Source organism: Engraulis encrasicolus, chromosome 12 (assembly GCF_034702125.1).
Source record: "Engraulis encrasicolus isolate BLACKSEA-1 chromosome 12, IST_EnEncr_1.0, whole genome shotgun sequence".
In the NCBI taxonomy this organism is placed as follows: domain Eukaryota; kingdom Metazoa; phylum Chordata; class Actinopteri; order Clupeiformes; family Engraulidae; genus Engraulis; species Engraulis encrasicolus.
Window position 1 is genome coordinate 40,030,859 of NC_085868.1, and position 13,880 is coordinate 40,044,738.

The window sequence follows — 13,880 nt, forward strand, 5'->3', positions numbered from 1 at the left end:
AATGTGAAGTTAGGTGACTTGCAGCCACACAGAGTGGTGATGGTGGAATTCGAACTGGCGACCCTCTGAAGTTAAACCTCAACAAGTTGTGTTGAACCTGCCATGACAGTAATTGACAGAGCTACATTGTTGATTCTTTTCATTCCGACTTAATTTTTAAGAAGTTTGTATACAATCCCATTATATCATGTCTTTTTTTTGATTATGCAATTCCGTTAAAGGTTAATATGAAGTAATTGTGAATAACAGGGAAGCCAACAGGGGGGACAAAAGAGGGTGTGTTCCAATATGCAACCTTGTATCCTCCACTTGGGCTTGTGGCCTCACGTTTTGCTGATGCCCCGCCTCCGTGGAGAAAACAAGCAAGTTTCCCCGCTGTCAGCCAAGCCAAGACGATTTTCGGGGGACTATTCTTCATTTACCATCCTGTTTGAAAATGAGAAACTGGCTTTACAATTGAGCTTTGGCGAGATATTGAAATATAATGCTGTTATCAGTGACGCCATGACGTTTTACTTCCTGGTACGAGGCCACAAGCACAAGTGGAGGACACAAGGTCGCATATTGGAACACACACAGAGTTGGTTGCCCTTGTCCCAAGGATAGGAGTGGGGGACAGAATTTGGTATGTATTGACTGGGGGGGTCCTTCAGATGACTGTCCCATCCCCGGCCAAAGTTGTCAGCGGACCTGGTGATAAATACACCTAAGGTGGTGACTTGGATCCACGAGATGGTCATCTCACCATGGATAAGGGTGTAGGGGAATTGGTGTAGGATTCAAATCTGCAACCTTCCCATCATAAAACCAACTCCACTGCCATTAGACCACGGTTGCCCACACAAAAATTCTGCAAAGGGAAATATTTCTACACTATGAAGCCTCTCATACATGTCTAGTTGTTGGTCTAGTTCAGTGGTTCTCAACCTTTTTGAAGAAATGCCCCCTTGGTCTCATCACAAGCCTCCCAACGCCCCCTTGACATCATAAGACTGACAACGTCCCTCTTAGTATTAAAAAATTGAATGGACTAATGCCCCCCCCCCAATGGTAACTAAGCACCAGCCCCTCTCAGCTGTATCCTTCTCAACACCCCCCTCGAGCAGTGTTTCCCAACCAGGGGTACGTGTACCACTAGGGGTACGTGAGCACACTTCAGGGGTACTTGGGAAAATGTGAAATTAATGGAGCATAGTCATATTGGGATAGGGGAAGAGACATAGAGCATGAGTGCGGGGGTACTCATGGTAAAACAAAAAGGCTTAGGGGGTACGCAAGACAAAAAAGGTTGGGAAACACTGCCCTAGAGCTCTCCGCCCCCGTTGAGAAGCACAGGTCTAGTTGTTAGATGTCCCCAATGGAACCCTTTCCCTTTTCTCATGATGCAATATTTCTCTTTTCATTTCATTATGGTATTCTGTACACATCTACATTTGTTTTCTTTTGGTTTGGTTTGTTTTTATTGTTTTCATACATTCTATGATCATTTAAGAAGGATTGTTTTTTTTAATTGAGTGTCATTTCATACAAGGCATTGGGCAGTGATTGAAAATAACGCTACTTCCAGACATTGGCAGTCTAAAGTAATTTGTTCTGGTGAAAGGGTCACTTCAAATGTATTTTCCGTTTTCATTCAAGCTAATAAGTCTTTTCTTTTTATGTATCTAGAGATAAAAATGTATGAAAAATAAGAAATTAATTTGCTATTTTACGGCTACTTTATATCATTTGCTACTTTAAACTAAAACATTGGCTACACTGTTCTGAACTTTTATTACTGGGGATTTTTATATATATATATTTTTATATTAACATTATATTGTAGTTTTGCACAAAAAAAAAAATAAAAGGAATAATTATACATCCTTGTTGTCTGGCTCTGTGGGTGTGCAGGTGTGTGTGTGTGTGTGTGTGTGTTTATCCATCTGCTTTTAAGTGCATCACAGTGCAACAATTCTAGGAAAAAAGAGCTGTAACACCCTGCAGCTTGATGTTTCAACTTTTGTATGTTGCAAACACTGACTTATCCATTATTTGCATCTCCTTCAGAGTCTTCAGATATAGTTATCACCAAACATCAGTCAAGTCAGTGTGTTTGCAACCGAAAAAAATTGGGATTACGTAAACATAAAGGTGCACTGGTGGCCAAAGTAGGTATTGCAACGATGCAGCTCATGGAGACTTTGCTGTCTACTGCCAAATTGGATCTTTTCATGAATATTTAATAAATAATGAACAAATACAGTGCCCTCCATAATTATTGGCACCCCTGGTTGAGATGTGTTAAAAGCCTTAAAATAAATTCAGTGTTTATTGCAGAAGAATACTGTCACACTGAAAATTTTAGGAAAATGTAGCCTTCAACTCAAATGAATTGTAGGAAAATAAAAAAAATCCCTGACTAAAAAATAATTATTTTTCATTAAATCACCTGTTCCACAATTATTGGCACCCTTAACAATTCCCAGGAAATAAATATAATTGAAGCATTTCTGTCATTTCTACAGTAGTTTACAAAGTTTACCAGAGTATGTAGGAACATTTAATTAGTAATTCATCACTTCCTGTTTCCCTGGGGTATAAATATGACGTGATACCGAGGCCATTTCTCTTATCCACTCTTAAACATGGGAAAGGCAAAGGAACACAGCATACAAGTGAGGCAGATGTGCGTCGACCTTCACAGGTCAGGCAGAGGCTACAAGAAGATTGCCACTCAACTGCAGCTGCCCATATCTACTGTGAGAGGAATAATTAAGAAGTTCAAAACAACTGGAACAGTGGTAAACAAGCCTGGACGAGGACCCAAGTTTATTTTGCCACCACGCACAGTGAGGAGGATGGTAAGAGAAATCAAAATATCTCCAAAGCTCACTGTTACAGAATTACAACAAATGGTAGCATCCTGGGGTCACAAAGTCTCCAAATCAACCATCAGGCGCTGTCTACACGCCAACAAGCTGTTTGGGAGGCATACACGGAGAAAACCTTTCCTCACCCACAATCATAAACGTAAACGTCTGGAGTTCGCCCAGCGGTATTGGGGCTTCAACTGGGACCGTGTGCTTTGGTCAGATGAGACCAAGATTGAGCTTTTTGGCAACAAACACTCTAAGTGGGTCTGGCGTGCCACGAAAGATGCGCATGCTGAAAAGCACCTCATACCCACTGTGAAGTATGGGGGTGGGTCAGTGATGCTGTGGGGCTGTTTCGCTTCCAAAGGCCCTGGGAAGCTTGTTAGGGTGCATGGCATCATGAATGCTTTGAAATACCAGGACATTTTAAATCAAAATCTGTTGCCCTCTGCCAAAAAGCTGAAGATGGGTCGTCACTGGGTCTTTCAGCAAGACAATGACCCTAAACATACGGCCAAATCTACACAGAAATGGTTAACCAGACACAAAATCAAGCTCCTCCCATGGCCATCTCAGTCCCCAGACCTCAACCCCATTGAGAACCTGTGGGGTGAGCTGAAGAGGAGAGTACAGAGGAGAGGACCCAGGTCTCTGGATGATTTAGAGAGATTCTGCAAAGAGGAATGGCTGAAGATCCCTCTTTCTGTCTTTTCCCATCTTGTGAAACATTATAGGAGAAGATTAGGTGCTGTTTTGTTGGCAAAAGGGGGTTGTACAAAATATTAACAACAGGGGTGCTAATAATTGTGACACACATTATTTGATGTCAAATAATTATTTCTTCATGTGGGATTTTTTCCCCACTGAATAAATGCACTTGTATTGAAGGTTGGATTTTTCTCTTTTTTTCCATTAAGGTCCCATATTATTTAGAGAAAAATAATAATAATTGGAAGCTAAAAAACACATCTCAACCAGGGGTGCCAATAATAATGGAGGGCACTGTATTTATTAGTACGACCAAAGTACAATAAGTTTTGCTGCTAAAATGTCTATTTCTGGAAATTCAAAATGGCAGAGTATGGAGAAGATCCCCCTCTTCATGTATGAAAAGTGCAATTTTCCCAGTTATAATGAATACTTACAATTTGATGGTGGTGGTAAGTATTCATGAAAAAGGTAACACATGTGAATGGGCAGCATGACACAGTCTTACACAATCTTACACAGTGCAACTTTAAACATCATTAAGCTACACAAGCCTGCAAGAGTTAAGACTAGTAAACTAACGGTTACCACAGACTCAGCATAAGGGCATGGTAGTGCACATTAGTAGCCTATAAAGGGGTGGTGGTGGTGGTGGTGGTGGGGGTTGGCAGGAAAAAACAAAATAAATAAACAACGGGTAGCAAGCACAGTCGGCCTGATTGTGGCTGAATGCTCCGGCTTGGCTGAAACAGTGGTTATCGTCACTTCTCAGCAACAGTTAGTATAGCATGATGGCAATGTTTCGGTTTAGGTTTTTTTGAGGGGAGGGGGGGGGTTATTTATGATAGGACAGTGACAGAGGGACAGGTAATGAGTGGGGAGAGAGAGACGGGGAAGGACAGGCAGATGACCCAGGCTGAAATCGAACCCGGGGTTGCCGGCGTAGTAACCTGGTGCCCTACCGTCAGGCCAAGGCATGATGCCATGATGGCACTGTTTTTGAGTCGGCCTGATTGTGGTTGAGAATCAACGTGTTGTCGGCTGATACACATCTTTTTGTCAATGGACCTATGAAAACACTGTAAGCGGGCCAGCAAAGCGAGCTGCATTTCTTCTCCGGACCATGCGCAAGGGACTTCACTTTTTTACTATTTGGTTGCTCTACTCTTTTTGTGTGTGCGTGTGTGTGCGTGTGTGTGTGCGCGTGCGCGTATGCGTGTGTCTGTGAGTGATCTTTGCCTATGTCTGCATGTAGGCTATGTAGCCTGTGGGTGTGTTATATGTAATATGCTGTTCAATAATGTCTATGATGTCTTGTGTATTGTTTATTGTTTATTATGTGCGGTGGATCTATCTATCTACTCTACTCTTCTCTACTAGTATTCATTTCTTTAGATTTGGGTTGCTACAATTTTTTATTTTTGCTGTATCTGACACGCTGTATCTGACATTCGACACAAGCGTTTTTAAACCCTCAGGACAATTATTTTGATGAAATGTGCAACATGTTTACTCCTGTAATTAAGCTCAGTGTTCATAGCTGTCTTGTGCAATGTCACACTTACACCTCCCCCCCCCCAACAAACACACACACACACACCACCACCACCCTAACCCCATTCCATTTCCGTTCAAGGTGACATACATGTAGACAAGCATTTCCCTTCTCAGCCTTTCGTACGTTTTTTGTGGTGTTACTGGGCAACGGGGAGGGCAGGGGGTGGGGCAGGAGTCATTAAAAACCACACGTACTCTAGACAGACACATCAGCTCTTTTCGTCTCTTTAACCTCATGGAGGCCGCCGCTGAGATGGAACAGCTATGCTTGACAAACAGCCATAAGGTGAAGCTATACGCAGTTCTCTTCATGTCCAGCTGTGTTTTGCTCCTACTGTAGTTTCCATCTAGCATGGTACTGTAACTGAAGTGGTTAGTTTGCACCTGAATGTGGCACTGTAACTATAGCGTTAAGTTTGTTCGCTGTTCATTTGTTTTCATGGTAGCCTACTGTGTAGTTTGCACTTAACTATGGTCCTATGGTCCTATGTCAACAATGACATTTTTTCACTAGGGTAATCAATTTGCCCTTAACTATAATACGATGATGGTAGTTAGTATAGTAGAGATGCACAGGATCCTGATTTTTAGGATCCTGCTGGATACCGGATCCACTGCTTAAGATCCTGCCGGATCCGGAACCGGATACCGGATACCGGATCCTACGAAAGGGTTGAAACACATAGCCTACTCGCACACATGGGCCCTTTTCATCAGGTTGGCTCAAAATACTTTTTAGACTCATTGGCTTACTGCCACACTACCTGCAACGGCCGCTTCAAAAGGGCTTTCACTCCATGCAGCGATTGGGGTTGTGAAAGACTGACTGAAAAGCCTAGGCTACGTAAAAACTAGAGATGCACCAGATCCTGATTTTTATGTAAATGCCGGATACCGGATCCACTACTTAAGATCCTGCCTGACCCGGATCCTGTGAAAAACCCTATTATCCTGCCGGATCCGGAACCGGATCTTGGATCCTGTACAGCTCTAGTAGTTATTTTGTACTAAGCTGGTGCATTTTAACTGTGGTGCCTGACTGTGTCAATATAATAACATGTAGCTGTTTTACTTTGCTTTCAAGGATGAGCAAAACTGTTGCACCCTCTCCATCCTCTGTGGCCGCGGAACAAATGGATACCACTACACAGTGGAGAAGATACTATACAGCAAAGAAATAGAACTGAGGTATAATTTGATCTTCAAAACAGATGTTTGTGTGCCTGTGCGTGAGTGGCTTTGTGTGCCTGTGTGTGAGTAACATTATTTATCCCCAGAGGGTGTGTGTGTGTGTCTGTGAGTGTGTGAGTGTCTGTGAGTGTGTGAGTGCATCAATGTGCGTGTGCCCCCATGTTTGTGTTTGTCTGTCATGGGTGTTGGCTCTTGCTTGCTTAACCTGGTTTTGCTGTTATGTGTGTGTGTGTGTGTAAGATAAGATAAGATACAATAAGATGAACTTTTATTGTCTGTTTGCACAGAAATTTGTCTTGCATGACACTTCTCCACAATCCACATATACTGTATAAACGCACATTAAAGACACACAAAACACAACATGGCCTATAGGGTCTAGTCAGTTAGGGCAGCACAGTCAAGTTACTAGTTACTAAAAAGAAGTTACTAAAGGTACTAAAAAAAGAGTTAATTAGTTACTAATTAAGTTACTAAAAATTAATACACTAAAAAAATGTCTACTGTTCTCCCCTTTTATTAAGCAGTGCTATAGAATGAGGGAGAAAAGAGTGTTTATATTTAATTCTTCGACAGCAGGGCATTCTGAAACATCTTCCAGAAGGGAAGTGTGTGTGTATGTGTGTGAGAGAGAGAGAGAGAGAGAGAGAGAGAGAGAGAGAGGGAGAGGGAGGGAGACAGAAAGAGAACATCAAGAGAGAAAGAGAGAGAGAGAACATCAATGTACTGTGTACTCATGAAGACTGCCCTTACTCTCTTTCTTTATTCCAACTCAGAGAGGGGGATAAACTCGTGAAACTCAATGGGAAACCTCTTTCAGAATGCAGTCCAGAAGAATTCTGCCATCGCCTGCCGATGTCTGATGGCCAACGTACATGTGTCGCATGGGTGAGATACAATTCTGTCTTTGTTTTGTCATTGTTTATTAAGCTTGTGCCCAGGGGTGGACTGGCCATCTGGCATAGCAGACATTTTACCATGGGCCACGCACCCTCATGGGCCCCTATTTTCAGAAATGTAACAAATAAAAACGTTTTTTTACATTTCTGAAAATAGGGGCCCATGAGGGTGCAGGGCCCACCGGTGAGTCAGTTCTGTGCTGTAAGCCAAAAGTGCCCGGGCCCTATTTCTCCCCCAGCCCAGCCCTGTTAGTGCCAGTTACAGTATATCCAGGAGACATAAGTTACTATCTGGGTGCATCGTGGTGGGTATCTTAAAATTTTGCCTCATCATGACACCTCTGCCAGGGGGACTCTTGACATTTGCCTCGTTTACATGATGTTTTTTATTCCGAATTAATAATTCAGAATTAAATAGTGCCGTTGAGTTTAACTTGCACTTTCATTTAATTCCAAATTGTGGAGTGATGTTTTCGAACCAGAATTAAGTTTTATTCGGAATTATATTGAGTTAATTGAGCTAATTATACACTATTGGTTCCATACTTCTCGCACCGGTGACCGAAGTGAGGAGAAAGAAAGTCAGCAAGTAGAAGTAGTAGTAATGGTGTGGACTTCTGAAAGTAACCCAACTACTTTTGCCGTGTTATGGGAGTATGAGGGTTTCGAGAAACAGACATACTTTGCCTTGAAGAAAAAAGAAACTTCTGATGAAAAATTGTTGTACAATGCTAACCTAGGAAGTGCTATGAGAAACGCAGCCCACATATCTGCTTAGCAGAACATAACATTCAAAAGTGTTCATTCAGCATGGGTTGAAAAATACATGACACATTTTAAATACATGACACATTTTAAAAGGCAAACATCTCAGGATCTCAACTTCAGGATATCTTGCTGTTGTTGTTGTAACACCTTTGAAGCACTTACACACATTGATATATTCACTCCTAGTTCCTCCCCCTCTCTGGCTATATTGACGTAACTAGGAGTGAAAATATCAATGCGTCAAAGTCAAAGTGCTCTGAAGTTGTTACTACACCTTTCATTAGTGCCATTTCTTCATTAATGTAGAACAGCAGTTGGCATAAAAAAACACAGATAACCTTAGGCTACTCTTACTGCTGCATTACCCATGCTATCTTTGTACCGCCCTGTTACCCATCATTCCATTCATACAGCACACAGACCCATTTCCTGTAAAGCTAGATTTATGCTTCGGACGCCTCTTCATAGCCTCTGCGTCCATCCGTCCTGTGTCTGTGCGCGACCACACCCCACCACGCAGAAGCTCTGCGCCCATCGTCGAGCGCCTCGAAAAAATCCTGACTATCCGTCGGACGGACGTGGAGGACGCAGACAAAAAGGCGCTATGATTGGTCGTCTCGCTACTTCCTTGTTCTTGAGGCAGCGCAATGCCCGCCGGTAGTTTCCGAGAGCAAAGCTATATTCTGTCAAAAACGATATTAATGCCTTGTGTGTAAATGTGTGTAAATACACAAAGCTACAAGCTAAGTAACAAACAATGCATCAGTTGAACCCTCGTGGCACAATGCCTGCAGTTTTACTACCGTAGCCTGTTCCTCCACTGAATGCAAACACAAATCGGCAGATTTTCTGCATGTGAAAACAGACTGGTAATGATACCAGTACATTGCCTTTGCAGTTTGTGTGAAAATAGAAAGCAACATTGCTTACGTGTAATAATGACCGCAGTGCTTGCCATGTAGTGAAGGTAATCGCGCTATTTCAAATGTGGCTCGCGACGAGACCTCGGGCGCAGATGCATGAAGGCAAAGTTGGCTTGTGGCCACTCCCAAGCGACTTTTGACGTGCGCAGTTGCTGAAGTCTAATCTGCCCTTAACAGTAGCCTTTTTGGGCAGATGGGTTGTTTGGATAAATGTCGCAGACTTGCACACTTGCTGAGTTCATTGTGAATGTCTTCTGGCTCAGAACAAGAACAAATCATAGCAATTAGGTTGTTCTTATTTCAAAAAGTGTTAAAGGTCCAGGCTCCAGACTTTCTTCTACTGTCAGACATGCACATGCTATACTGACTGTTTCTATATGTATTGGTTTTCAAGGAAGTAGAACAGAACCAAGGGACTGAACAGTCCAATGAACATGGATCAGCATCTGCTAGGGTGAGTCATGTTTCGTCATATACTGTATAACAATGTTCAGAATGCACTCCACATGTAGACTTTACCTGGCCACTCTGAGGGAAGTTGTATCACTTCAGTACAGAAGTGATGGAAAAGGTTTGATGCGATATAGAAGGGCCTCGTAGGCACAGAAGCCATGACTGCTCAAAAGTTCCAACACTTGCTTGAACATCTGGTGATATGGCTCATGCAGGATTTCCCTCTTTCCTACAATCTAATCACAAACTGTACATTCTATTCTGCTAAAATGTTGATGGGAAGTCGTCTGGCGAGTCAGAAATATGCTCATTAACGCGGTTGATTATGACATCGTTTTATTTCGCTAGAATCATCCTGTTAATGGAGAACCAAGTACAGTCTGTGGAGTAAGGATGTTTCATAAATGATTAACATTATTATATTTTAACTTTCTAGCAAACGTATAGCAAATCTGGCCCATTGTTCTTTTCCATTTCCATTAATAGTGCAATATCAGAAGAGCTCTACTGTACAAACCCCAATTCCGGTGAAGTTGGGACGTTTGGTAAACAGTGAATAAAATCAAAATGCTATCATTTTCAAAACATTCAATCTATTCATTAGATGGAGAATAGTGAAAAGACAACATAATAAGTGTTAAAACCGAGAAAAAATATTGTTTTGGGGGACATATGTACTCATTTCTAATTTGATAAATCCAACACGTCTCAAAAGAGTTGGGACGGGTACAATAAATGGCAGCAAATGTCGAGGAAGACTAAAAACAAAACAAAAGACAACACTTAACAGTTAAATACATTAACCGATTAGATGATTTTATATAAAAAAAACGGTGTTAATTCCTATCTTGGACATGATTTCACCATATTAAATGGTGAGTGTATTCATTGTCATGTTTTGCAATGTTTTCCTTTCTATAGAGCTTACAGTGTGACAGGTTTTGCCCGCCATTTAATCACCTGCTGGTCCTTATGATGGAGCCAAACTGCTAAAACATAGGAGAGAATGCAATTTGACCTTACTATGTGGCAGTAATCGAAGATCTCCATTCAAAATATAATGCATGAGTGGCTTTTCATGCTGTTTAAAATCCATTTATACCATTCAGCACTGTATTTAACTCTACAGATGAGTGAGAACATCTTAACCAATGCACTACTGCACCCGCATGCCATCATGGAGGCTGACTTTTGAAGTTAGCACTAACACAAGTTGGATGGTCCATTTTCACTGTAGCACAGGATGTGCAATGCTCTATTATTGTCAAAAAGAATGGACTTCTACAAATTCTGCTGACTTCTGTAAGCAAAGGACAGTTTCCCATGTCTTCTGGGTCTATTTCAAGTGAGCTCAGGTAGAATGTTACACCCCTGTATCATTTGCACACATTAAGCATTCTTAATATGGTCAATTTTCAATAGCTCTAATTCCTGGAGTGCTAGAGTGAGACTACAGCCAATATATATTTCATGATGTCATGAACCTATACAATGATTTTAGTAACAAAAATATGTCTTATATACACTCAATCGTGGTAAATCAAAGGGAATTCAAAAATGTATGTAATAACTATGGTAATTATTCCCTTTGCATCTTTAATTCTGAGTGACTCAGCCTCTCTGTGATGATCTTATACCTGGACACCTATATTGTCCGTCAGTACAATTCATTTTGAAATGTTCTTCTTTGTTGTTTTATCTTATTTGGATGTTAACTAAATTTCACTGATCCCCGTCCCAACTTATTTGAGACGTGTTGGATTTATCAAATTAGAAATGAGTACATATGTCCCCCAAAACAATATTTTTTCTCGGTTTTAACACTTAATATGTTGTCTTTTCACTATTCTCCATCTAATGAATAGATAGCATTTTGATTTTATTCACTGTTTACCAAACGTCCCAACTTCACCGGAGTTGGGGTTTGTACATTTAAAGATAATTGTACATGTGTACACATTCAATTCAACACTTAGACTGTATGCCCAACACTGTGAGTGTGGAAATCAACTCACTAAGTGTGGAATTAACACTGCAAAATCGACAGTGTATGCGATCATGGTTTCTGAATCTCTTTTAAGTGTGCGATGCAGAGCAGCTTTGACGTGACCGTCATTGTTATGCTGTGCGATGCCGAAATCACGGTGTTGCATGCAGATGACACCAACTCTGTCAGCATGGAGACCTGCTCTTACAGTAAGTGGCCATCCTTCTGAATTTTGTTTTTTGTATTACTTGTGTTGCGTACCACATCTGTTTGAGTACATCATACACATAGAGAAATGAAAGTATGTATGAATGTATTTACTTATGTCTGTGTATTGACACCTCACATTTTCTACTGAGTGTATTTGAATAAGTAGATCTAACTACTATGATCACATATTTAATGTGATCTCCATTGTCTCCTTTCTTTTCCGTTTCTCCAGGTGTCATTTCTAGTATATGTAAGGCGATTCAAGTCATTCACGGCAACAACAGCTACCTGGTGTGGACCCCCACTGGACCCAGCTTTGAAGGCACAAACAGTGGTGAGGGCTTTGATTCATGTTTCAAATCCTTCCAGTATATATTTGTACACTCGGGTTGTGCTGCATTGGGGCATTATGGTTTTTCCTCAAACTCTGTGTCCATGTTTGCCATTGCCACATATATATTTTTGGGTGGATGGAGTCTATGAGCCAGTGCAACGTTGCTGTTGCTATTGAGAAACACACCTCTCATATGGCAAGAGACAGGTTTTCCAAAATAATCCAGTCAAGTCCAAATTTCTTATGCAATCTCTTTTCCAAATGTAAATCACACTTTGCAATGTGTTTATTTCAGGCGAAATAAAAATGCTTACCTTGAGGACTAAAGGGAAAGATTACGTTGGCTTTCGGTTTCGAGCTGCCTCTAAGTTTCGCTTTCTGAAATGCTGGAAAGATGAGAAAAATAAAATACTCATGGTATCTGCCGAGGTAGGCATGAGAAAATCTGAAGATATACTGTACATTACACATTCATTTCACATTTATGTTTCCTTCTGTGAACGTGAAATGTCATTGGGTTTGATCTTTTTCTTTTCAGCCAAATGAGACACTCCTGGCCTTCACAGAGGTAATTTGTTTGTCTAACACAGGGGTGAGCAATTATTTTGGCCTGAGGGCCACATTGGGTGTAGTAGCATATGTAAGCTATCGTAGAGCCAGATGTCGCAGGCAACATCCATGTGCCAATAATGAGAATTACTGTAATGTCCACTGACATAACTTCTTGGCTATTTCAATCCTGCACATTGCAATATTTAGATGTGACCTTGATTAATCTCACACCTGCAACAACCTTTGCTTTTTAAAGAATTTTAGGTGTGAGTATGATACTTTGGATTTAAAAGGTTATGTGGGCCAGATGAAATGGTTACTGGGCCGCATGTGGCTCCCGGAACTGAGTTTGCCCACTTCTGGTCTAACACCTTGAGTGTGTTACAATATGCGACCTTGCCTCCTCCACTTGTGCTTGTCTCCTCGTACCAGGAAGTAATATGTCATTATGACATCACTGACAACAGCATTATATTTCAATATCTTGCAAAAGCTCAATTGTAGAGTCTTTTTTAATTTGCAATTGGGATGGTGAATGAAAAACCTCAAAAGTTGTTGTGGCTAGGCTGACAGCTGGGAAACTTTATCGTTTTCTCCACGGAGTAGGGGCCAGGAGGCGGGACGAGGAGACAAGCACAAGTGGAGGAGGCAAGGTCGCATTTTGTAACACACTCCTTACACCCAGTTGGAATCTGAGTGTTGTCGTCATTTCATACATGGGTTGCACGTTTGTTAACACCCTGGCAGCACCCTCTTCAGCCTCTAATTGTTGTTGGAAACTGCTCTCACTCAAAAAATGAGCTCACATGGTTGGCTGCTTAGCATCTTGCCCCTCCTCACAACACGAATGTTTGTAAATGTGAAACCTATGTATTGTGAAGCATACACTGACAAGAGTGAAATACTTTTCAGAAATGACAAAAGAGTACTATTCTATATTTTTACTATTCAACTTTTCATTTTCAGGGAGAACTATCCAAGGGCATAAAGTTGGAGAACATGAAATCCTTTTTATTTCAGCGTGAAGGGGTGACAGACAGTTGCAAGTTTCAGTCTTGTGAATTGCCTAACAATTTCCTTCAGAAAAATGGGAATGAGATAGCAATTAGCAATAAAACAGCCTCTGGGTGTGATTTTAAAATAGTGCAATCAAATGCAAAGCAGTATGGCACTGTAGATCTCGACCATGGAGAGTAGAGAGAGAGAGGTTCCATTGGCCCATTGTTTCCTGGTTCTATTATGGCCCCCCTTAGGCAGACCTAAGGACTGTTCTATTCATTGTAGGAGCATTATGACACGGCCCTTTAGGCAGACCGGAACCTGGTCGCGTTAGGTGCCCATAGAAACCTATTATGTTGGCATATCTCTATAGAATATCTCTGACTCGACCTCAACCTCTAGATAAATAGTGCCAAGTGCTAAGATAAATAGCTCAATTTCACT

At 41.3% G+C, this 13,880-nt stretch overlaps 2 protein-coding genes across 3 annotated transcripts in view; both read left to right on the forward strand.

The window, feature by feature from the left end:
* LOC134460255 (uncharacterized) overlaps positions 1-55 on the forward strand; it is a 34,475-nt gene extending 34,420 nt beyond the window's left edge. For both annotated transcript variants that reach the window (XM_063212704.1, XM_063212703.1), the window contains exon 10: positions 1-55. This exon is cut by the window's left edge and continues 942 nt beyond it. The gene's annotated coding sequence lies outside the window, so the exon portion shown is untranslated.
* Positions 56-7,043: 6,988 nt separating this feature from the next.
* Positions 7,044-13,634, forward strand: LOC134459543 (uncharacterized). The gene is made up of 7 exons (XM_063211903.1): positions 7,044-7,199; positions 9,296-9,355; positions 11,436-11,550; positions 11,784-11,885; positions 12,181-12,314; positions 12,424-12,453; positions 13,404-13,634. Exons 1-7 carry the CDS (start codon positions 7,167-7,169, stop codon positions 13,632-13,634), a joined length of 705 nt encoding a protein of 234 aa, XP_063067973.1. The 5' UTR covers positions 7,044-7,166.
* The last annotated feature ends 246 nt before the right edge of the window (positions 13,635-13,880 follow it).

Excerpts from the sequence above, each read along its gene's own strand:
- LOC134459543 (XM_063211903.1), top strand. The coding sequence starts at position 7,167 with ATGTCTGATGGCCAACGTACATGTGTCGCATGG. Across the intron at positions 7,200-9,295 it reads AACGTACATGTGTCGCATGG|GAAGTAGAACAGAACCAAGG; the intron begins GTGAGATACAAT and ends TTGGTTTTCAAG. Across the intron at positions 11,886-12,180 it reads CTTTGAAGGCACAAACAGTG|GCGAAATAAAAATGCTTACC; the intron begins GTGAGGGCTTTG and ends TGTTTATTTCAG.